Genomic DNA, 26429 nt, shown 5'->3' with positions numbered 1-26429 from the left:
TGTAGATTATTGTACCTTTTTTCATTAATGAAATCAGAGGGGTCATCTGTTCCTTTGAAGTACTGCTTTTCTTATGTTGGCCTGGCTCAATTAGTAACACACTTGGCTTGGAGTTTCTGATCTCGAGCACAATCTAGGCTGACCTATCACTGTAGTAGTGAGGGGAGTGCTGCATTTTTGGAGGTGCAGCCTTCTGGAGCTTGCTATTCCACCGGGCCCAAAAGGTCCCATGATGCCATCCGACGAGGAACATGGAGCTCGCCAGACGTCCTGGCCAACGTTCCTTCCCGCAACCAAACAGTCCAAAAAAAAAGTTGTTGGTCATCAAACTCGTTCCTCCTTGTGGAATCCACACATGTGCAAATCAGCTACCATGTTTATCAATGTAACAGCAGCCGAGCTTCAGTAGTAGCTGATGAGGCATACTGGAACAGCAGAAAAACTCAAACATTCCCAAATAGAAATAATTTCAATAGACATTTTTATTTAGAACAAAGAAATTCCCTGATTTTAACCCAGAGTTAACATAAACAGCTCCCGATTTCCAACTCCCCCTCCCCCCCCCCCCCCCCCGCCCAATTGCAGATTGCAGGATTTCTTCCCTCCAATCTGTATAAATACTGAAATAGACAAACTCTTATTTACAGACACAAATAGTTCACAGGTCAGCCCGAAACTGGCCAAAGCAGACAAATATTGTGGAAAAGAAAAGCAAATAGTATTTAGAGGCCTAGTCTTCGGCTGCCATATATTACGTCCATCACCACCCAGATCAATCAGTCACTGATTACAAATCCACCACTTGGAAGGAACATGATGCACGCCTGTTTCCTCGTGTGATTCTACAGGACTTCAGTGAATCATAGTGCTTTGTTCTTTAAGTACAAATCAGATCTTCACAGTACCCACCCCCCCTCACCCCACTAGCTGTTACAATGGACGATTATCACACATGGAATGGAAATCTACTGAACACAGTGCTTGTGTGAAACGATGTGATGTGTTTACGGAACGCTTCAGAGTTAGGACCATAATTACACACAACTCTCGTATAAAAAAAAAAATTCAAAAACTTGGTAACTCCTTTTTGATATACATTTGTGTCCCATCGGCCTTTTATGAAATGGGAGTCCAATCACTTTTGAAGCAAAAGCACCTCTACATGGGCTCTTGCGAACACCGTGGTTACAAGGATGGGACTGATGTTTTGGTAGAGATGCACTATTAATGGAAATGAAAATTCCAAGGCGGCAGCCTGAGCGTCCAGAATCCAGTTTGCTCTGGCACCACGAACTCCCAGTTACTTCCATCTCCAATAATCCATTCAAAAAAGAAGTGTCAATCATGGTCTCAACAAGGAGAAGGGTGCCCCATGTCAAAACTGAACCCAATTGGTGCTCTGGGCGACTTGGTTTGTAGAAGAGCTGCAGAACAAGAAAGTTAAAAATTATCAGAAGGTATTTTGTGCAAATTTAAATAAACGTAAACATTTTTTTAAAAAATTCCAATTAAGGGGCAATTTAGCTTGGCCAATCCACCTACCCTGCACATCTTTGGGTTATGGGGGTTAGACCCACGCAGACACAGGGAGAATTTGTAACCGCCACACAGTCAATGACCCGGATAGGATTGAACCCGGATCCCCAGTGCCGTGAGGCACCGTGCCACCATGCGGCCCCTTTAGTAAACTTATGACGGTGTCAATTCCTGTACTGTCCCAGTGGCAAAGAAAACTTTCATCTCAAGTCTGGGATAGGTTCAGACCAGGTTCCAGAGTGAAAGGACAAAATCCAAACAACTCATTCAACATCAGAATCCTGAAAAATGGGCAGCACGGTGGCGCAGTGGTTAGCATTGCTGCCTCACGGCACTGAGATCCCAGGTTAGATCCCGGCTCTGGGTCACTGTCCGTGTGGATTTTGCATATTCTCCCCGTGTTTGCGTGGGTTTTGTCCCCACAACCCAAATATGTGCAGGTTAGGTGCACTTAACCTGCACTTCTTAAACCACCAACAAAAATTTCAAAATCACACTGTTAATTTTTCTTTGAAACCTTTCCCCCTTCTTTAATATAATCGATCCAGATCTTTAGAGAAGTAAAGATTCACCCCTATTGTGCATGTCCCCTGTCTTTTAGAAACAAAAGTTTTGCCTAATCTTTCAACTCCCTCAATTGATTTTCAAAAGCTTTCAGTAGCTCTTTAGCACAATGTGTAAAACCTTTCGAAAAGTGCAACAAAAATGTAAATAAGAGGGCGGCACGGTGGCTGGCATTGCAGCCTCACGGCGCCGAGGACGCGGGTTCGATCCCAGCCCCAGGGCACTGTCCGTGTGGAGTTTGCACATTGTCTCCGTGTCTGCGTGGGTCTCACCCCCACAACCCAAAGATGTGCAGGATAGGTGGATTGGCCACTCTAAATTGCCCCTTCATTGGAAAAAGAAAATGAGTTGGATACTTTAAATGTAATGTTAAAAAATGTAAATAATGAATTTAATAAAAATAGGTTGGTCTAACAGCTTTGACTCACACTGACACAGTAACAGGTCTATTAGCATTCTAGAATGGTTCTCTACCAGTATTGTATCCTGACTCCCCATCAATTACCTCATTAATTATTTAATGTAAAACCCGTGGTAACTGCTGGTTATATCATGCACTAAATAAACACAACCATAGTTGTTTTGATTTTGCAAACATTATGCGCATTCTATACACCTCTCCCTCACATAGTATGACAGTGTTCCTGAAAAAACACACTCCAAATAAAAATACGCCCTACATAAGTGATTTTTCCATAATAAAAAATGCAATAAGGGTGGGTTACATTCCTAACCTGTAAATTTTAGGTTAACCTTTGAGCAGAGCCCGTCAGACACAAGGATCGTCTGTCTGTTCGCTTGGTCGTAGAGAGTGGGAAATGGTCGATAAGTTACTGCACCTCAGCCCTGGCAACATGCTGCTCACTGGTGGATACACGGATGCAGAAAATTGGAGGACTGAGCACCAGACCTGGAGACCTAGATCGCTACCGGGCCCAGAATCCCGACATCAAGGAATGTCCCAGGAAAGTTGGAAGCTCAGCTCTGGCTGGAGTTACAACTGGTATAGTCCAGAGCGGCTGCAGGAACACCCAAGCCGGGGTACAGTAGCAGAAAGATCCTACCCCACTGGTAGAGGCCAGAAGCTGGTCCCTTTCCCATCAGGACAACCAGGGAATCATTCCCGTTCCACTAACAGAGACTGGGAATGCATCTTTGTCCCATCATCAGAGGTTAAGCGGATGAGTCACCACTCACCAGAAGTTGAAATATTTGATTGTCCACCAAGACAGACCGGAACATAGATATATAAATAACAGGAGCAGTCCAATCAGTCCCTTGAGATTTACCAACTAAACTGAAAATTGAGCTTGTGGCTGGAAGCCCTATGTGAAAAGATTCCCTTATTTGAAAACTGCTCCAGAACAAAAAAGGGTTCTAAACAGGGAATTAATAGAATTTGTTTTTAACCATTTTATCTGTACTGATATAAGGTTTAAAGTGGAAATGTCACAAACCTGGTTGCCGTTGCAAAGTCTCCCCACACATCAGTTGCAGTAGTATGAGAAGCCAAAGCGGGAGATGGTTTTGGGGCATCAAAGTCTCCTAGTATTTCTGCAGAAATTATAGAGCAAATTAATAAATGAACCAGCTAATCCATGAAATCTGTATTCGCAGAGGCAGTGCACACCAAAGAGATCAGGATGAGTCCAACAAGACCACGATTGCAAAACTAACCAAATTGCAAATTGGGCATTTGCAACACAACTGTCTCCACCTTCTGAATATAAGCACTACAATTATAGACTTTAATGCATCTGTAATGTTCAATTGCTAATACAGAACTGCGCTGAACCTGGGTTATTTCTTTAAAGCTAATGCTCAAGCAATCTCTTTGAGGAAGTGATCTAAATAGACAAATCTAAGCAATTCTAGCTGTGTATAAATTCAGAGGTCAATTACAGCTACTCAGATTATACCTTCAAGTGAACATAACCCAGCATGAAATATCCAGGTCTTTCCCTTTCAGATTATTTTACCCAGAGAGAAAATGAGTATCATCCAGGTTAAAGTTAAAGTCGCCATAGTCCGAAGATGACCACAGGCTGCTTTCCCCTTTGAAGGGGAGAGCCGACTGGTGGGGATTTAACCCGAGGATCACCACACCTCAGGCAAGGGGCAAGGCTGAGAAGCCTGGGACTTCATGAATAACCTTAGCCAGTACGGGAATTGAATCCATGCTGCTGGCCTCGCTCTGCATCACGAAACCAGCTGTCTAGCCAACTGAGCTAAACTGGCCCCCATCTAGGATACCGGTTAACAAGACCACAGTGAAACTCTCATTTTTCTGCTGGAGTACTATACCTGTGGAAGATGTCTGCGTAGGCTGTTGCATCATGCCCTGTGACCCTGGTGGTGGGAGCAGGAGTGGCATTTTAGCCCCTGGAGGTGGTGGGAGTAGGCCTATTCCAGTACCTGGTAAACGAGGCTTAGTTGATGAATTTTCCTTCTTCCGTACATTCTGAAAATGTGTTGGAAATGGTTTTGATTAAGCTAAAATTACATAAACAAACAACAAACATGAAAGATGGCAAGTTACAATTTTTCCCCTTCACCCTGCAAGCAAATGCTGGCTTAAACTGCAGTATTGTCCCATGGTTGCCAGATGTCTCTTTTGGCTCTTACAAGCAATGTAGACTATTTGTCCAATTCTGTCCTCATTGACATTGATGTATGTACTTTCCAGAAATATCTTTGAACAGTAATCAGGATCGCTGATTAACGTTTCTTTTACTTAGCTCAAGGTCAGTGTAGCACCTCTATTGATATCCCCATTAACAGCAGTTAATGGGGAGTTAACTCAGCACGGACAAGGTATTGAATCTAGTACGTTCCTTATTTATTGAAAGCTTTTATGAGGTGTGCATCTGCTCCTCACCCCCATTCTCACCTCAAGTGAAAACAGACCATATTGTTGCACATTTTATACTCGCAGCTATCGCCAACCGTACCACAGAAATATTTTGTCAGAATTCTACTTACAAAACTCTCTGCCCTATCATATTACTGTGACATAATTTGTGCATACCAAAGTTCTTACTTGTGTTAAAACCACAGTTCCTTGCTGCACGAGTTTTCTAATCTGCCCCTCCATACCACATTTTTCACCAAAACGAACCTGTCCCCCCCCCACACAAACACTCCCACTGAAGGATCGTCCCACCCTATTCTTATTGTCTCACTGAAATGCATCACTTCAAGACTCAGACTTCCCACCTTCACCATTTCTTGGACTCTCCTTACTGAAGCCCCACCTCTCCAATATCCAAGTTTGTTCCGTATACTAAAATGCGGCAGGCCTGGTATCCAATACATTTTTTAAAAAACATTGAGTACCCAATTCATTTTTTCCAATTAAGGGACAATTTAGTGTGGCCAATCCACCTAACCTGGACATCTTTGGGTTGTGGGGGCGAAACCCACGCAAACACAGGGAGAATGTGCAAACTCCACATGGGCAGTGTCCCAGAGCCGGGATCGAACCTGGGACCTCGACGCCGTGAGGTATCCCATACATTTATCATATTTTGTGCTAAGAAGTTCCTTCTCCTTTCCAATTTAAATTTATTTTATGCTGTTTAAATTTTTGACCACTGGACACATAATTGTTTTTAAATTTATAGTACCCAATTCATGTTTTTTCCAATTAAGGGGCAAATTAGCATGGACCATCCACCTATCCTGCACATCTTGTTGTGGGGGTGAGACCCACACAGACTCGGGGAGAATGTGCAAACTCCACACAGAGAGTGACCCAGGGCCAGGATCGAACCTGGGCCCTTAGAGTTGTGATACAGCAGTGCTAACCACTGCACCACCGTGCCACCCTCTGGTCACATAATTTTGTCTTATTTTAAATAATAGATGCTTCTGCTGTGCCTCACCCCAATGCTTAGCTTGATGGTCTGTCCCTCTTTAAATCCCAAGTCCAACTTGGGTCCGGAGTCTGGATTCTGAGCTTGTTTGGCGAGTTCACTCTGTTGCTTAACCCATCTACAAAACAAACAAAAAAAATGCAGCCTTTTGATTGCGAATAGTTGAAGTTCTGTAAACCAGAATTTACAATAAAAATTAGATCTTTTAAAAAATAAATTTAGAGTACCCAATTCATTATTTCCAATTAAGGGGCAATTTAGCGTGGCCAATCCACCTACCCTGCACATCTTTGGGTTGTGGGGGCGAAACTCACGCAAACATGGGGAGAATGTGCAAACTCCACACGGACAGTGACCCAGAGTCGAGATCGAACCTGGGACCTCGGCGCCGTGAGGCAGCAGTGCTAACCACTGCACCACCGTGCTGCCCATAAAAATTAGATCTTAAACAAAAATAAGAAAAAGAAATCAGGATATTTATTTAGTTACATTGCCTTAATCAGTGACTTGAGACACAAAATATATTCCAGTGCCTTCATCAGTGAGTTGAGACACAAAATGTGTTCCAGGGCGCCCAAGTGTTGATCTATAAGTACTTTTCAAGATTCCAAAACGGAACCATAAGAGTGCTGTAGTTTCTGCCATTAAAGTTGAAACATGGGAATATGATCTTTCTTTAGTGATTAAGAATATATTATGGCAATTTGCTCCATGGACCTAGACAGGACTTGCAATTCCTTGATCTAGACATTCGAACCATCTGTTCAGAAGTTGTCAGGACTACGATGCCAAGCAACTCACTTGAAGTGATCCTGGAGACCAACATTAAAATCAAAAGCGTCACCCCGGTCAACAAATCCAATGCCGATGAATGCTCGTCGCCCTGGAAAATGAAACAGCTTTTGTCAAACGATACATTATTTACAATTTCACATTTTACGCATCCTCTTTCCAGCCAGTAGAGTGGACTTATCAATGTGATCAAGATACAATATTAAAGTACCACTCATAAGAGACTACAGAGAGCCATCCCATTCAACACGGGGAGTAGAGACAACCCCGGTAACTATAGACCAGTGAGCCTTACTTCTGTTGTGGGCAAAATCTTGGAAAGGTTTATAAGAGATAGGATGTATAATCATCTGGAAAGGAATAATTTGATTAGAGATAGTCAACACGGTTTTGTGAAGGGTAGGTCGTGCCTCACAAACCTTATTGAGTTATTTGAGAAGGTGACCAAACAGGTGGATGCGGGTAAAGCAGTTGATGTGGTGTATATGGATTTCAGTAAAGCGTTTGATAAGTTTCCCCACAGTAGGCTACTGCAGAAAATACGGAGGCATGGGATTCAGGGTGATTTAGCAGTTTGGATCAGAAATTGGCTAGCTGGAAGAAGACAAAGGGTGGTGGTTGATGGGAAATGTTCAGACTGGAGTCCAGTTACTAGTGGTGTACCACAAGGATCTGTTTTGGGGCAGCTGCTGTTTGTCATTTTTATAAATGACCTGGAGGAGGGCGTAAAAGGATGGGGGGAGTAAATTTGCAGAGGATACTAAAGTCGGTGGAGTTGTGGACAGTGCGGACGGATGTTACAAGTTACAGAGGGACATAGATAAGCTGCAGCGCTGGGCTGAGAGGTGGCAAATGAAGTTTAATGCAGAAAAGTGTGAGGTGATTCATTTTGGAAGGAATAACAAGAAGACAGAGTACTGGGCTAATGGTAAGATTCTTGGCAGTGTGGATGAGCAGAGAGATCTCGGTGTCCATGTACATAGATCCCTGAAAGTTGCCACCCAGGTTGAGAGGGTTGTTAAGAAGGCATACGGTGTGTTAGCTTTTATTGGTAGAGGGATTGAGTTTCGGAGCCAGGAGGTCATGTTGCAGCTGTACAAAACTCTGGTGCGGCCGCATTTGGAGTATTGCGTGCAATTCTGGTCGCCGCATTATAGGAAGGGTGTGGAAGCATTGGAAAGGGTGCAGAGGAGATTTACCAGAATGTTGCCTGGTATGGAGGGAAGATCTTATGAGGAAAGGCTGAGGGACTTGAGGCTGTTTTCGTTAGAGAGAAGGTTAAGATGTGGCTTAATTGAGGCATACAAGATGATCAGAGGATTGGATAGGGTGGACAGTGAGAGCCTTCTTCCTCGGATGGTGATGTCTAGCACGAGGGGACATAGCTTTAAATTGAGGGCAGATAGATATAAGACAGATGTCAGAGGTAGGTTCTTTACTCAGAGAGTAGTAAGGGCGTGGAATGCCCTGCCTGTAACAGTAGTGGACTCGCCAACACTAAGGGCATTCAAATGGTCATTGGATAGACATAGGGACGATAAGGGAATATTGTAAATGGGCTTTAGAGTGGTTTCACAGGTCGGCGCAACATCGAGGGCCGAAGGGCCTGTAATGTTCTATGTTCTACCCAGCCCCTCCAGTCTATTTCCGCTTTTAATTAGATCATAGCTGATCAGTACTTTCAACTTCAATTACATGCCTTTGCTCCTGATTAATTGAACCAGAGTTTGAGAATTCAGATTCCCACCACCTTGCGAGAAAGTAGTTCCTGATTTCACTTCTTTTTGGCCTAGCACTAATTGTATGATTATGTTCTCTTAATCTGGATTCACTCATCAGAGGAAAGTTTCTATATATCAACCGACTTAATTCCTTAATCATTTTAAATATCTTGATTAGATCATCCAACTGTAGGAGCTTGCTGATATAAACCTGGAGCTTGCTGTTTTGGGGAGGTCACCAGTTATACAATACAAATTGAAGTGTATATGCAGATACAGGTTGTGTAATTAACAATAGCTCAGTATTTAATTTTCATATTTTATATATGTGCACGGGGGCTGCAAATTTCACAAATTTAAATTGCCCTAACCTAGTTACACATTGGGTTCCCATCTGCTTTGAGGGTAAAGTTACCTGCTGTAACTATCCACAGGTTAGATCACTTTTGGGCACCAAATCTGTTGATCTTTGTCTGCAAGGGAAGAGGGGGTGTGGTGGTAATAGGAACACAATTGGCCTCAGTGCCCCAAAGCTAGGGAAGGGAAAAACAGAACTAGTGTATGCAGGTCTATTCACTATTCTCTGATATCTGGGAAAAGGAGGGAAATGTGAAGTTATCTTGTTTGCCCTCTCACGTCCATTACTCAAAGTAAAGTAACAGTGAAAGCTTTGCTTACAATGCTTTAAAATTACAACCTACAATCTAGCTTAAAATTTCCATCAGAATCATAGAATTATAGAATCCCCATAGTGCAGAAGGAGGCACATCAAGTCTGCAGCTAACCTCCAAAAGAGCACCCAAAAGGCCCACTCCCTTGCTCTATCCCCGTAACCCCACCTAACCTGGGCACTAAAGGGCAATTTAGCATGGCCAATCCACCTAACCCGCATACCTTTGGATTGAGGAAACCGGAGCACCTGGAGGAAACGCACACAGACATGGGGAGAACATGCAAACTCCACACAGAAAATCACCCAAGGCCAGAATTGAACCAATGTCCCTGGTGCTATGAGGCAGCAGTGCTCAGCACTATTAATATATTATTTTTCTCCTCCCTTTGAAGTTTCACAGTAACTTGCAATGTTAATGTAAGCCTACTTGTGATACTAATAAAGATTATTATTACGGGTTTGTATCTCACTCCAGGTCTTGAGCACACGTCCTAGGATAAGGTAGGGCTGCAGTACTGTAGAAACCACCCTTCAGTTGATATATTAAGTCGAGGTCCTTTCTGCCCATTCAGGTGGACATTAAGGAACCCATGGCACTATTCCAAAATGTGCAGCAAACTCCTGCCAACCAAGAGCCAAATCAGATTAACCAATCTTACTATTTGAGGGATGTGCAAAACTGTTACCGTCTTCACATACAAATAGCTGCAGGAGTGCGCAATTGCAAACGAGCTACATCAGGGTCAAATTGGCAAAACCCTTTAATATGCAGGTTTGTGCAGACTCCCGGTGATTTAGAAGAGGCTGTGCGGTACAACAAATAAGCACCACAATGTGGAGGTTTTACAAAAAATTTAGTGTACTCAATTCTTTTTTTTCTCCCCCAATTAAGGGGCAATTTAGCACAGCCAATCCATCTATCCTGCACATCTTTTGGATTGTGGGGATTAGACCCACGCAGACATGGAAAGCATGTGCAAATTCCACACGGACAGTGATCCAGGCCCGAGATTGAACCCTGGTCCAGTGCTAACCATTGCGCCGCCGTGCTGTCCCAAGTGGAGGATTTTTAAATGCCCTAGGAAGCAATATTACTTTAAAGGTAATATAAATACAAGTTGTTGTTATTGAAATTAGGGGGAATGTTGGTGCACATCAGGAAAGAAAGCAATTTGTGTGAACCATTCAGCGATGCTCAGGCATTCAATAAGGCGCAATATAAATTCATTATTTTATGCTTGAGCTCTTTATATTGTTTATTGTGTGATTTCCCACATGTAATCACAAGTCATAATACAGACCACCTTATATAGGAAGATAGAAGAATAAATTAATTGATATGTTGCTGAAGATGCCATGAATCATCTTCAGCAGCTTAAGCCACATAATGCAACAAAAACATTCACAAGTTACCTTGAATGCCAAAATCATGCAAAAATCCATGTCCTTTAGTACATTAGTGAAATGCTAAAGAGCTAAGAGCTTCAGATACCAGGCCTGAATAACCCCCCGGTAAAATTACCATTTCCATCTTCTATGCGAATTACAAAGTATCTGCTTGAATCGACAACACTTTCCACTGCAATCCCTGGAAACTGGTCCACTGGGGACTGAGCAAACAACTCTCCTGAGGAGAAAACAAGCCAAAACAAGGTTAAAATAAAAGCAAAATGCCACAGATGCTGGAAATCTGCAACAAAAACTGAAAATGCTGGGAAAATGTAGCTAGTCTGGCAGCATCTGTGGAGAGAGAAACAGAGTTAAGGTTTTGAGTCCTTATGATTGTCCTTCAGAACTGATGAGAGGGAGAAATGTGTTGGCTTTTATACTGATGGAGAGTATAACAACATTAAAAAAAACACATTTCTACCTCTCTTCAGCTCTGAAGAAGACATGAAAAGTTAACTCTGTTTCTCTCTCCACAGATGCTGCCAGACTTGCTGAGTTTTTCCAACATTTTCTGTTTTTAATACAAGGTTAAACACCATTTCAACCAGCATCTCAGCAACAACTGGTGTCACTCTCAAGTCAATTTTCTACAGTGGTTAGTGCGGCCTCCGATGTTCACCACAGAGATTGCTAAACACACGTTATCAAAACGCACCCATCAGGAAACAAGTACTTTCCCATACTGTTAGGCCAGGCAACTTTAATAATTGCAATATAAAAAATATTTTGATGTCAGGAACATGGGCGCTACCATTTTATTTGAAGATATTATGGAACAAGTATTACAATAGGAAGCACGATGCTCCCTTGCTGCATGTTTAAATCATGGTGACAGTCAGTCTCTGCTGCCTATTCAAATAATTTGATATCGACTGAGTGCGCACACCTTTATTGAGCTTACCTTCCTGAATGTAGCATGAACAGGGTGCTCCGTTTGGCCTGAACAGTATAATACTTATTTCTTTTTAGGGTGGTGGGAGAAGGTTTTCTGCAGAGGGTTCAAAGTTTTAACTGGGCTCTCTGAACTGAACACTGATCATCTCATGGCAATTTGAATGTCTGAGTTGCAGCGAATACCTGAAATCCTGTCTTCCAACTTAATGTAGGCAATATTTCCTTTGGCTGTTATCCGGAGTCTCCCGGTCCAGTCAGGTTGGTCCAACTTCCAATCTGCAGCTCTAAGCAGGAAAACGGGACAGTCTTACAACAAAGTTACTTAGAAACAAAACACCCTCTGCACATCAGTGCTACCGTGTACCCCAACATACATTGAATGGCAGATATCATCAACTCCAATCACATTCAGTGGTAATGCATTCACATTAGTCAGCCCTTCGCATTTCTGGCACACAAGTGCACTCGTAGGTTTATCTCTCGACAACTGAATTTTTTTGGAACTTTAACATAAATGTAAATTGTTATTCTTTTGCATGTTTGAGTACTAGGCAATAAGCTGAGGCGAATACCTGCACCACTACTCAGGGTGAACTTAGGATGGAGTTAGTAATAAAAGCACATCATAACTTTCTCCCACCACATAACGTGAGTTTTCAAAACAGTTAGACTGGCCCAGATATAATGGATATGTGTCGCATAACTTGTGATGAAACGTCCTTGCAATGACATTTCATCCCTCTAAGGAAGAGGTATGTATGAGTCCTTCCTAGTTATTTTGTTTGCTCCCATTTCTTTTAATTTATTACTTGGTCCGTGGATCCATAATCAGAAGTGCCTTTAAGCAGAAGATTCAAAGTTGAGACGGCCTGCTTGCCAGAACATTGTGTTCCCAGGCTTTATATTTGTAAAGGAGAAGCCAGACTTTTTGGCACTGAGTGGATCTTAGGAACCAGCTTTGGAGGGAATCAGTTTGATTGGTTAACCGGGTTGGCCAGGGACAGTGTTCTGCCTGACAACGGTTAGTGATTGATTCCTGTGTGATGTTTTCTGAGAGAACTCAGAAGCAAGTGTTTAGACCGTGGAAGTGAAAGGAACTCTCTCTCTCCTTGCTGAAGTGAAAGAACTGCTCTATTGTTCTGAAAGCAGAGTGTCTGGCACATCCTTTGTTGTAAACCTGAAATAATATCGAGTCTGTAGAGAAAGTAGACCACCTTGCCAAATAAAACCTAGAAGGAAGAAGTACCAAAACAAAAGCCTGAACTTCAGAAAGACATTGACTGGAAGTCATCCCAGTGCAGCAAAGTTCCTTATCCTTTTATTCTTAGCAATATTTTATTTCCATTTCCACCACCCTTTACCCTCTGTTTGTCTGTATAGAGTGGGGCGAGTTCGGAATGGGGGTGGTTTAGAAAGGGGTAGTAGATAGTCTGTTATATTTTTGGTCCGTTTAATTATTATACTGTACATAGAACATAGAACAATACAGCGCAGTACAGGCCCTTCGGCCCACGATGTTGCACCGAAACAAAAGCCATCTAACCTACACTATGCCATTATCATCCATATGTTTATCCAATAAACTTTTAAATGCCCTCAATGTTGGCGAGTTCACTACTGTAGCAGGTAGGGCATTCCACGGCCTCACTACTCTTTGCGTAAAGAACCTACCTCTGACCTCTGTCCTATATCTATTACCCCTCAGTTTAAAGTTATGTCCCCTCGTGCCAGCCATATCCATCCGCGGGAGAAGGCTCTCACTGTCCACCCTATCCAACCCCCTGATCATTTTGTATGCCTCTATTAAGTCTCCTCTTAACCTTCTTCTCTCCAACGAAAACAACCTCAAGTCCATCAGCCTTTCCTCATAAGATTTTCCCTCCAGGATGTAAATCTCCTCTGCACCCGCTCCAAAGCCTCCACGTCCTTCCTATAATGCGGTGACCAGAACTGTACGCAATACTCCAAATGCGGCCGTACCAGATAATAAAGGTTGCTTGTGTTTTAAAATTACAAACCCAGTGACTGTAGTTTATTGGGTTCAACAAAGGACCTTGGGTATTTTAAAATAAAGTCTAATTTCACTTGTTGTGACTCCGGGTCAAGTGATGCTGGAACTGACCACGCACTAGCCCAGGGTGTTGTGACACTGTGCATTGAATTATTGACAGGCCTATATCTGAACACTTCAGCATTCCATTATGTAGTCCACGATCTTAAACAACACTATGGTTTCTGTTGGAGGTCAATTCACATTACAATGTTTCTCCCGCCCAAAACTTGTTTAAGAATAACTTCAAGTACTTGATGTGATCATCCAGAGCAAAACGCAGGAAAAGTTTGAACTTTCCAGTGTGAACATCCTCCATGATTGCATACTTATGATCTTGAGACACTGATTGATTGCTGCACCCTGTGCCACAAGCCCTGGCAGTCTCCAAATATCTCAGAAAAGTGGTCATTATTCATATACAATTCTAAATAACATTGCCAGTTTATTCCAACAATGAAGGGCATAACAGCCAAGTTTCACCCACCCTTTCTCAAATGTCCACATGGGTGCATTTTCCAGGAACCTTCATTAGATACTAATCAGAAATCCTGGCTTCGTAGAGCTAGGGATGTCAAATTGCTGCCTTGACCCCGATCAGAGCACTAAGCAATGATCAGGATCAAACCTGGGACCTTGTGATTCATGTTTGGCTCAATGTCTTATGAAACGTGTATAATAGAGTTTGAAAAATCCCATTGTGGCTTCTCCAAACAATGCAGTTCGGGTCATTTTCTTAGGACCCATGGATTTGTGTGCTTCGGTTACTGAAGACAAAGACGGAAACATAAGGAGGTTTGGCAGTGTGCCAGGTTGATTAATTTTCAGGAGCTTGCACTGTTAAACAATTTGATTGTACTCCTATCTACGCTCAGTTCTGTATTCCGCACACAAAATTGTGGAGTACAAAGACACTTAAAAGCCAAGACACAATTCCCTCCAGAGGCAAACAGGATATAATGAAACATGACCCAACACAATGGCTTTCGGTTTCTCTTCCTCCTTTTGCCATCAAGCAGAAGCTCCACATTTCAAACTAATCAGAGATTCCATTAATATAGACATTTCTCCCATACTAGCACAATCAGCCCACATTGAAATAAAAATTATCAAAAGAAATGCAAAATATTAAGATGAATCATTACATTCTAATTGCTTAATCTGAGTATTTGTGTTTCAGCTGTGATCAGTGGGTAGCACTCTCACCTCGGAGTCAGAAGGCGGTGGGTTCATGTCCCTCTCCAGAGATTGGGTTGATCACAGGTCTTAAAACTAACCAATGGACGCTATGCTATGATACTGTTTAGTCACTTGATTCCCATTAAGTTCACCACCAAGATTCAGAGCAAGCTCACCAATTTCTTCTCGGATAAATGGAAGCATTGGATTTCTACTGGGGTTCTGGGTTCCCTATTTGGAGTCAGGTACTGGTGCCTCTGTTCCCAGGTTGAGACTCTTTGCCTTCACTCTGCAGAAATATCTCAAGATGAAAGATCTTCAAGTGATGCATGCTGGTTATGATTTTCTTTTGCCAGATAATGAAGCTATGATCAGCAGTTCCTTTTCGCCAAGTTGTATGGTGCACATATAGCCTCATGTGGTGATAACATCCAGAAGAATCTTTTCTGTCAAAAGAAATGGCTAGTTTTGCTCAGCAGCCATGCCACAATCAATACCTCTGTGTAGCTAGCCTGAGCAACATATGGAACAGAGGGCCCAGGCAGAAGCATGGCATAATGAATGGTAGCGGAGTAAAAGTTTATGTCGCCCGAACAGTGATGTCCAGGTGCTGCACCTGAACTGTGTCAAGAGGTTTTTGGAGAGATCCTACCCGATTTGCACTCGGTTGGGTGAAGTTTCTCACTGGCGTGAGGTGTCAAAACCTCATTCAGGTGCTCTACAACTTCAGCTATCGCAAGGAAACTACTCCATCTATTTCACAGGGGTTTCCTGTACAGGCTGTTCATGCACATTCTCCACCATCTTTCTCCATCCAGGGATGTAATTTTTCTGACCAACAGCAGCCCCAATGAAGGACTTTTGTTACAGGAATCCAATCATGCTCCAAGGGAGAATCTAGGGTGGAGTGTGTTACACGGAACAGTGGCGTGCAACTGTTTTGTTTAGAACACCTTCGTAGATTCCAGGTAGTACCTGATTTTTGTAGCCCAGGAATCCATGGCCCAATGTGCATATCCTATTTGACAGATCACAGACCCTGTATAGTTTACCTTGGTTGCTCTTTAACCTTTAGTTACACTTCAAACCACCCCCCCCCCCCCCCAATCTATGGTTGCCCTTTACAGAATGATTAAGTTGTTAAAAAAAAGACCCATTCCAAAGAATTGTACTCAAAATCTGGACTGACATTCCAGTGCAGTAGAGGAAGTGCTGCACTGTTGGAGATACTGTCATTTGGATGACTACACTTGAACCGTACTTCACTGTCTGTGCTCCAGTATATCCTGAGGGAATGAACGGTGCTTTTTTTCTTTTCTTTTAGTATTTGCAGCTATTAAAAACCAATATCACTCCGGGCGGCATGGTGGTTAGCACTGTTGCCCCACGGCGTGGAGGCCCCGGGTTCGATCCCGGCCCCGGGTCACTGTCCGTGTGGTGTAAGCACATTCTCCCCGTGTCTGCCTGGGTCTCACCCCCACATCCCAGAGATGTGCAGGTAGGTGGATTGGCCACGCTAAATTGCCCCTTAATTGCCCCTAAATTTATTTTTAAAAACCAATACACAGACGGGTAATTCCTGCACCTTGTCAAAAAATCTCTATTCACAGCTCGTGAGGATGCTGACTTTGGTTCAATGCATTGCAATGTTGAGCTGCATAATTTTTATTAAAATCTCTCCTGAAGACAGTGATCCTTTCAAGATGCCCTCCAGGAGACTGATTGGGCCTTCACTCTTCATGCATGAACCTGAACCAGTTATTTAACTGTAATGAAGGAGAACCAAGCCTAATCATCATGTGTACAGAAAGGAAGAATGAGTGGATTATAATCAGGAGCAGGAAGTTTGGCTGATTTCTCCTTTCCCATCCAATTATAACATACCTAACTTCCACATTGGCGGTGATCAATAAAAGTGCCCCCCCCCCCATCTCTCCAATATATGCTTCAGGAGACGCAGACAACCTACAGCAGGCACCTCAAACCCAGAGAAGAATGCAAGATTCTCCAAATCTGGCAGCAAGAAAGGCAGTCCAACAGCAGTGTCCTCTCCCAAGCCAACATATCCAAATTGCTAATCACTCAAAACCAGCTCTGCTGGGCAGGACATGGCATTTGTATGACAGACAGCAGACTCCTAATGTAACTGCTACACTTGGAACTCAGTCACTTCAGGAGACTCCAAGGAAGACAACAGAAGTGCTTTAGGGATGTTCTCAAAGTATTGCTGAAATGTCAAGGTTAGCTCATGGGTGTCCCTGGTCTGTGAATGACCAAAAGCTTCATTCAGGAAGACACCAAACACAGAGACTTTGTCGGAGACACTAGAGGTGATTTTGGAGTGAACACACAAACCTCCCAACAACCAATCTTTTTGAGCAACCAAGCAGCACCTGCCCCGCATGCGGCAGTCCACGTGTTGGACTACCAGCCATTTCAGAACTCAAGGAACTAGAGTGGAAGCAAGTCATCCTCAATCCTGAGGGACTGCCTAAGAGGAAGAAGAGAACCTGGAATTTCTGTGGTCTGTATGGCTCACTTCTATCCTGGAGACTGAATCAATCAATTGAACCAGTGGTGAAATCATCAAAAAATGTCAACGGTAAATGCTTAGTTACTGTGATTCTTCAGGCATGTTCTAATTGAATTGCAGAACAAGCTTTGGGTTTGAATGGACATTTCCTGTTTCAATATCACCGTTCTGCACCCTCGAACAGAATAAGGAATTGTTTCACACAGCTTCCAGTCTGTGTCACGTATTATTATTGATGTTAACTATGCCAATTATGGGGCGCCACGGTGGTGCACAGGTTAGTACTGCTGCCTCACGTCACCGAGGACCTGGGTTCGATCATGGCCCTGGGTCACTGTCTATGTAGAGTTTGCACATTCTTTCCATGTCTGCATGATCCCACCCCCACAACCCAAAGATGTGCAGGGTAGGTGGCTTGGCCTTGCTAAATTGCCCCTTAATTGGAATTTAAAAAAAAACTATGCTCAATTATTTATAACTAATATTTTTAAATTGATTTTTTCATTAAATTGTTATGGATTATCTTGTTCTGTTCCGGAGTTTACAAATTGCTTGCACACTCTACTTCTTGTTAGATGTTTCCTTCCTGCATTTGTTCCAATTCTTCCTCTAGATCACAGTTCTCTGCTCATGTGAAACAGTTGGCACGCACCTCCAGCTTGGTTCAGACGGATTTCATCTTTCTTGGTAAAACCACGTCAGCAAATAATTCCATAATATATTTGGTATTCTAGATTCAGCAAATAAATTTGCCACGTCAACATCCTTTACGAAAACAAAGTGTCTAATAGCATAACCTCTACACCACCCAGTAAACAGACACTGCAAGTGTGATACCGAACCATACGGACTAGGGTTAGCATCCTGGCTGTGGCATTGCAATTAACCCCAACATCTCCAAATTCGACTGGAGAGGGAGAAATGAAACCAGCCAAGGTTCTCGCTCCTGATTGTTATCCAGAGATCTCTGCACACACAAGGACATTAGGGAAGCACAACAATTTACATTTATGTAACTCCTTTAATATAGAACATCATTCCAAGGGCAGCAAGGTGGTGCAGTGGTTAGCACGACTGCCTCAGAGCAATGAGGACCCGGGTTCGATCCCTGCACCGGGTCACTGTCCATGTCAGAGTGAAGTTTGCACATTCTCCCCGTGTGTGCATGGGTCTCAGCTCCACAACCCCAAAAATATGTGCAGGGTGGGTGAATTGGTGATGCCAAATTGCCCAATTGGAAAATAAATATTTGGACACACTAAATTTATTTTTAAAAATAAATCATTCCAAAACGCTTCACAGCGGCACAATAGCCACAAATAGATGCAGAGCCAAAGGATATATGCTGAAGAGTGGGCACAATGATTTTGCACAGAGGCAAGGGTGATGACAGGGGAAATTTTACTAAAATACTAGCAGACATTTTTTCGAATGAAGGGGTTGGAAGTAAGCTCACTGTTGAATAAGCTGCCAAGTTGTGCGCAGTCTAGTTGAACAAAGACAGTGATCAGGGAAAAGACGAGAATCAGCTTTTAAAAAATGGTTCTGACCTTTCCAACATTTAATCAAAGGATTGAGCAGGTCACTTAAACTGGACGTTGGACAAACCCCTATCACATTATTGGAGTCAAGACATACTGTATCATAGAGACACCATTGAATCAACAATGGAGCAATTACATGAAGAAAGGATTGATGCAACAGTTTGAATGATAAACAGAATTGAAACAAAGGAAAACACTAACAGTACATGTCCAGCAGCAGCAACGATGGCACAGTCTGGCCATCTCTCATGTTCCCAGAAACATATGCTCTGTGGTTTCACACAGAGGGATCAACAGCATGATGTTAACCAGCTGGTGTGGCAAACCGTCTGTGGATTTAGCTGACAACTGTCACTTTCGATTTGTACAAAACTAATGGGATTCTGCACATTATATAATATTTGCCATGTATAAACCAATCGCTTTATAAATTTTTGAGACTATGTTTTTTTGTCCATAGTATTTTTCTCACCCAGCAACATTCCCCAGCTGGGAGGATCAGTGGCCTGAGCCCAACTGAAGGCATAATGATGTCAGCAATGGAGATGGGGAAGCAGAAGCATAGTGTGAGGGATTAATGCAAGAGAGGTTTGAAGTCTCATCACAATAACATATTAGAATATCCAGTTTGTAGTTGCCCAGACTACTTCCCCAATGTATTCCCAATTGACAGAAATACAGGAATGAAGGCAGTAACTGACATTTAATTTCAGCATGGCAAAAATTCTGTTTCCCTATAAAAGTGGACGTATAGTGCAATTTGCCTGTTCGGTTAATTCTCACCAAGCATTTCACACACATGCAATTAGATAGCGTGCAATTCAGTAAATGTTTTCAGCCACACAAAGCTTACAAATAAAACTCGCAGAGTCTAACTGGGATTTTCAAATCCCAAGTCTCTGGCACTGACTTCCTAAAATGCAATCAATTCCAGACCCTGTGTTTTATTGGAATCCATGCTGTTAAATTACTCCATGACAGACCTATTCTGAAAAACATAGCATGCTGTGTGGAAGTTGGTAGGTTTGTTGTGCTATTGTGGAGCAATTCTATAGAGAGAATCCTCATTTCATTGGAAACTTTATCTACTGAGGCTTGGAGGATCAGATTCCTCAGTAGCAGGTCACTTGGCAAAACAAGTCAAACACAGTATTTGCATCAAAATAGGAGTTTCTTCGCAGGTTTTCACAACCGTGACTATTTCAAGACACTCCGAGCTGCCCTTCCATTTTACACCCTCCGCAAAATTATGAGAGGCATAGACAGGCTGGATAGTCAGAGGCATTTTCCAAGGGTGGAGGTGTCAATTACAAGGGACTAAGGTGAGAGGGGGAAAGTTTAAGGGAGACGTGCAGAGAGTGGTAGGTGCCTGGAATGCGCTGCAAGAGGATATGGTGGAAGCAACATTTAAGAGGCATCTGAATGGGTACATGAATAGGGAGAAAAGAGGGAAATGGGATCGAGTAAGTGCAGATATTTTTTTAAAGTTAGAGCATCATGATCAGCACAGACTTGGAGGGCCGAAGGGCCTGTTCCTGCGCTGTACTTTTCTTTGTTCTCTTTGTAAACTGAAGCTCACATAAAATTCTACAGCCCGTATCCTAACTCATACCAAGTCCTGTATACCCACCCCCCCTGTGCTCACTGACCTAAAATGGGTCACAGTTGAGCAACAGCTCGATTTTTAAAAATTCATCCTTTCTTTCAAATGCCTCCATGGCCTCTCCTCACCACTTCCAGTCCTACAACCCTCTGGGATATCTGTGCACCTCCAATTCTGACTTCTGTTTTAAAATAAATTTAGAGTACCCAATTTATTTTTTTCCAATTAAGGGGCAATTTAGCGTGGTCAACCCACCTACCCTGCACATCTTTGGGTTGTGGGGGCGAAACCCACACAAACACGGGGTGCCCTAATATCCCATTCAGTGCCTGGTGTCAAATTTGGTTTGACAATATTGCTGTGAAGCACCTCGCTCGGGGTGCTTGTGTTAAAAAGGTAGAAAATAAATGCACGTTATAGTTGTTAACACATGCAGTCTGAATCCAAACCCCATTCTTACACTTGTACTGAGCCGTTTCCTGGTGCACACCCTATGTTCCGAGTGATTATTGAACGCTTTCTGAACTTGACACCAGTGGGACTTTGCACAAAGTTCAAAATCCAGATTCTATAGTAGTAGCATCCTGTATGACAATGTGAAACATTTCCTCCAAGCACCACACTCAACAAGATCAAGGTAAGTTTCTGGGTTCACCAACTGCTTTTTAAACAAGAAAAGGTATTATCACTCTTTAGAGCACAAGCACTCCTCCAATCCAGTAAATTCTGCACTGGCCTACTAACCTGGCAACAGCTACCTCCATCTACTGTTCCTATTATGCTGCTGTCTAAGTTTCCCCTAAACCAATCAGTCCCATCTCCCTTTACAGCATTTTTCAACTCTTGTACCACACCTATTTCTAGTGCCCTGATGAGATTTTTTTCCTTTTAACTAACACAACATTTCTGAAACAGTCAGGCAGTCATTTATAGCACAGATGGAGTCCATGCCGGTCATTACTATTACTGGAAAATGTTGGGGTTAAACAACCAATGATTATTGCCAGTATATGGAGGTAGTTTCTTGCCAGAAACCTGACAGTCTAAGAGTATATCTGGTTGTGTGTACTTCAATTCAATTAACTGTTGAATGCTTACAATATAAACTGTTGAGATGTGATAGCCATTGAATTTATTAGCACAGGTAAAATAGGTCAGTATTTTTACATGCAATTGGGAAAATGCAGGCTGTTTTAACAAGCAGGCAGATCATAAAGATGTCATCAATACATGTTCCATTCTGCCAGTTTCTCAATACTGTCTGCACGTTGTTCGTTACCCTATTCACAATAGCACCTCAGTTTTGGACTTCTGTGGCATAAAACTTAACTATTCAATGTCACTCCTGCAGCAATAATTCAACACAAATAGTTCAGGCACCAAAACAAATTTAATAAGAGTTTCAGGGCGGCACGGTGGCTAGCACTGTTGCCTCAGTGAGCAGAGGAGCGGGGTTCGAACACACCCCTGGGTCACTGTCCATGTGGAGTTTGCACATTCTCCCCGTGTCTGCCACCCCCACAACCCAAAGATGTGCAGGGTAGGTGGATTGGCCACACTAAATTGCCCCTTAATAGGGGAAAAAAGAATTGGACATGATTAAATATTTAAAAAAAGACAAAACAAGAGTTTCAAGGCGAACCTTGAGTAAGGGGCACATAACCCAAAGTATCTGTCCACATCATTCCAAACACAACAGATTGATCCCAATGACCCAGGCTGGATATCATTTTGGTTTATTCACAGGGTCCTTCCATATTCTTTGGCTGGTCATGATTCTGAATTTGCCATTCTTAGTGATCAACAAATAGATCATTTCTAACTAATGGTCAGAATCTTAGTAATGTTACTTTAACAATGACTAAAACAACAGGAGAATATGAACACCTTTAAGACCCATATCTTATACAGCAACGTTTTGTGGTACTGTGGATATTTTCGCAAAAGGGAGGCACTAATAATAATCGCTTATTGTCACAAGAAGGCTTCAATGGTTACTGTGAAAAGCCGATAGTCGCCACATTCTGGCGCCTGTTGGGGGAGGCCGGTACGGAAATTGAACCCGCGCTGCTGGCGTTGTTCTGCATTACAAGCCAGCTGTTTAGCCCACTGTGCCAAACCAGCCTCATTGTAACAGCTGTCAGAGCCGAGACAGAGCAGGGAAGAAAATGAAGCAAAACCTGCACTCCTGCATCACACTATCTCGTGGGACATCCTGCCTCATGTACCCGAAGATCTGCGGATCGACAATCGGCCCTTTGAGCCACTCGAAGACCCACGGCAGAATCTGGCGACCCTGGAGTAGACATCATCGTCGAGTTGAGCCCGGCGACGACGACTTCAGCTACGTAATTAACAACATTGTTCACGAACCATTCAATGTGATTACGGCAGCAATGTTCAAAGTGATAATATTCTCCTCATTGTCAATGTTCCAGATTCCAGGGCAGGTCAGTCCTTTCGCCCCCTCGGGACTGTACACATATCACACTCCCATGAGGATCCCTTGAGGTCCTCTACAACTCCCCCCCCGTTTTCCATCTATCTTTTCCCTCATTCCCCGATCTTGACGTTATTCTGCTATCTCTCGCCTCCCTCAGTCAAACTCTTACTCGGGTACACTTCCTTCATCGGAAACTTCCACTATCACTTCGACCGGGGTTCATCACCAATGCCTGATGTCAGTCCGCCTCTCCCGCGCAGCCCCGCCGTACCTGTAGCCTCGGTTCGTTGCCCTCGGCGGGATCCTGTAAACGTGAATCTCCGGCTTCACACAGAGCACCGACTCATAGTCACTTTCCGCCATCTTACTGCCCGCCGCACCACCGGAGGACCCAATGCAGACGCACCCAACAATCGCGGGGCATCACGGGATATTGGAGGAGGCGCCGCCCGCTGCATCACGGGCTCTTGGAGGACGCCCGGCCGTCATTGGCTCCCGCGGCATCACGGGATACTGGAGGAGGCTCGATCTCAGTTTCCCGCGGCTCCTGCGAGAAGAGATGTGGTTGCGTGTGTCCAGACCAAAAGCTCCCAAGCGAATGTGTAAAATGATGTCTTGTACGCTTCTCACATTAGGAAATTGATCTGTCTCCGGTTATAAGAGATGTAGTAGACATACATTAGCAGGAGCAAGATAACCTCACAATAAATAACAGATGCGGATATTTTTTTAATTCGACCATCAACTTCAAGACCCACAGAACAATAATACAGAACTTTCTTCAAGTCCAACTACAAGGTGGAGGAAAAAGTATCAGAAAATTAAAGTCGCTTCCCTTACAAAATTAAGGAAACATAGCATCTTTTAAAATGTTTTACTGGAGGTGGATATATACCTCAGACACACTATGTAATTTGTGCACAAGTACTGTCCAATTACACATTAAAGCCCACCAAATTAAAGACATTTAATTACCAAGCATGAAATCTGTTACATAGACGAACATTTATGTAATAACACCCAATGGCCACCTGAGAGAGCAGACAGGGCTTTAGTTTAACGTCTCATCCAAAAGATGGCACTTTCAGTAGTGCAGCACTCCCCAGTGTCAGCCGAGATTTTTCTGCTGAAGTGGGCCACATTAACTCAAACATCAATAAGTACTCGTCAGTACTATGCTAATAATGACATGCTCCACTATCTACTGGTAAAATGCTTGCAATCTCATCCTATTGAGCAGGGCAGAAAATTGCTAAAGCGAAAGTGAATCTTTTACAATTACTGCAAAGTTGAAAATAAATGAACACATCCAAAAGGCGAGTGCCAATGTGTCATGTCATATGAGCAAGAATATTCCAAGTTCAATTTCTGTTCGGAGTTAGTGGATCTCACAAATTTGGCAGTTGAAGATCCTGCATTTAGGGACATCACAGTCAGTACACCTGAAGTGTAATGGATTAGTCTAGTCCTAGGCAAACCACTTTCTTGATCTTAGTTTCACCCCTGCCATCATCTCAGGCGTGGTGGCACAATTGACGACAGCCAGCCTTACAGTGATTCCTATGTATTAGTGTAGAGTTGGGAGAAACATTTCTTTTTCATCACATATCATTTAACATTTGTTAGTTTCCTTCTGCTGTCTCAGTGCTCTGCATTCCTCCAACGCAGGGCTCTTGACCCCAAGACACAGGAATAGGCCATTTGGCCCCTCAAACCTACTTCGACAGTCAATATGATTGATCTGATGTGACCTCAACTCCCCTTTCCTGTCTGCCACAATAACCCACGATTTCCTTGAGAAGTCTTGAATATATCCAATGACCCAACCTCCACTTGCACAGGGGGAGGGGCTGGGGGGGGGGGGCGGGAAGAGAGAATTCCAAATATGAACAACCCTATACCATCTACCCTCCATTTCTTCTATTAGCAGCTTCCCTTTACAACTCTTTCCCTCAAAGCAGATCCTTGACCAAATTTTTCATCATCTTCTATTGCCTCTTGTGGCTCCTTGTCAATTTGGTCCATTCACCCTTTGGTCCTACTGTATTAAAAAGGCACTATATAAATGCAAGTTATTCATCAATGCTTAGTTGATTCTCATTAATGATTCACATTTTAATGCAGTAAATAGGCTAGGAGTATTCATACATTTCATTAGCTTCTCTAATATACAAAGATCAAAGCTAGATACATTTTAATAATGAATTGTCCTGAAATTATCATCCATTTAGAGAAAGTAAACTGATTTTCATCCTAACCCTCCCTTAGTAAAGCTATTGAGCTATTCTATCCAATATTGAAATGTCACCATCAGTTTAATCATCTGAATGGCAAGTGGCTGGGATTTACAGCCACCGTTTTCAGCAGGCGGGAAAGCCAGTGGGGACAGAGAACCTAACAGGAGCTCCCACACAGCTTTTATACCAGTGGGATTTCCCATTGTCCCCACACCTCAGCAACAGCGGAATGGGGCTCTCGCCATGTGTCAGGAACTCCATTACCATATATTTACCAGCAAACAGTTAAGCACCCCCACCCCCAGAAGGGGGTTGGAGCAACAGCGGAGCCAGTGGGCTGCACAACACTTTTCCCACCCAAGTTGACACTAATCAAAAATAAGAGATAAAATTCCACCCAGTGTTATGGCTTTATACCATGCCAACTAGGTAGATGCTACGAAATACATTGTGCATTTCCCACAGAATGGATTATTTAGGCCTGAACCCCTTTCACCGCTCCCTTCTTTAAAACACTCCTTGAAAACATCTTTGCCCAAATATCACCTGTCCTAATAGCTCTGTGGCTTGGAGTAAATTTTTGTTTGAATATTGCTCCATAGTATCTTGGACTTTTTACTATGGTTTGTACCCTTGCTTCACAGTACAGGGTGCCAGGTTCAATTCCCAGCTTGGGTCACTGTCTGTGCGGAGTCTGCACGTTCTCCCTGCGTGGGTTTCCTCTGGGTGCTCCGGTTTCCTCCCACAGTAACTTTATTGTAGTGTTAATGTAAGCCTACATGTGACAATAAAGATTCTTATAATTAAAAGCTGCTACATAAATTGAGAACTGTTGTGTTGCTACATTATTGACATCTGGGAAGAGATCTTACTCAAAAAGGAATGGGGAGAGCATTGAACTCAGGAGAGATTTGGAGGGGGGGGGGGGGGGGGGGGGGGGGGGGGGAGAGTTTGGAAAATCAGAAAACAGGTTCCGAAAGCACATATATGGAAATGACAAAATGAGGCACATCTCATTTTTCTTTCCTGCCAAATGCATCCAAGCACGACAGCTGAACACATAACTACGCTCACTGGTAACGATCTTCCTTGTGGTAGAGGCTGGATCTTTGCTCATTTCTCCATGTCTTGCGTTTTCCTCTTCAATTCTTCGTAGGTGCCAACCATGTTCAATTCTCTTTTTCCCCCTCCTTTTGCAAATAGTATTTGGGATGCAGACCAAGTACTCCACTGAATTCAGACACGGCAACGCACAGCGGAAGTGGAATTGCTGGATATCAAATAAATAGAGAATGCTCGAAATGTTCGTCAGCATCAAAAAGACAAGCTAACATTT

The 26429-nt window shown here is 43.1% G+C and overlaps 1 protein-coding gene across 1 annotated transcript; it reads right to left on the bottom strand.

Annotated features, from left to right (window-relative positions):
- Positions 1–464: 464 nt before the first annotated feature.
- LOC140392747 (adaptin ear-binding coat-associated protein 2-like) lies at positions 465–23301 on the bottom strand. The gene is made up of 8 exons (XM_072478323.1): positions 23128–23301; positions 11688–11788; positions 10684–10788; positions 6777–6858; positions 5985–6093; positions 4405–4561; positions 3558–3654; positions 465–1424 (listed from the first exon to the last, which is right to left on the bottom strand). The coding sequence occupies exons 1-8, from the start codon at positions 23217–23219 to the stop codon at positions 1376–1378; spliced, it is 792 nt and encodes a 263-aa protein (XP_072334424.1). The 5' UTR covers positions 23220–23301; the 3' UTR covers positions 465–1375.
- Between the last annotated feature and the right edge of the window lie 3128 nt (positions 23302–26429).

This window comes from Scyliorhinus torazame, chromosome 16 (assembly GCF_047496885.1).
Source record: "Scyliorhinus torazame isolate Kashiwa2021f chromosome 16, sScyTor2.1, whole genome shotgun sequence".
In the NCBI taxonomy this organism is placed as follows: domain Eukaryota; kingdom Metazoa; phylum Chordata; class Chondrichthyes; order Carcharhiniformes; family Scyliorhinidae; genus Scyliorhinus; species Scyliorhinus torazame.
The sequence above is the reverse complement of the archived record's forward strand: the minus strand, read 5'-3'. Positions and strand labels throughout refer to the sequence as shown.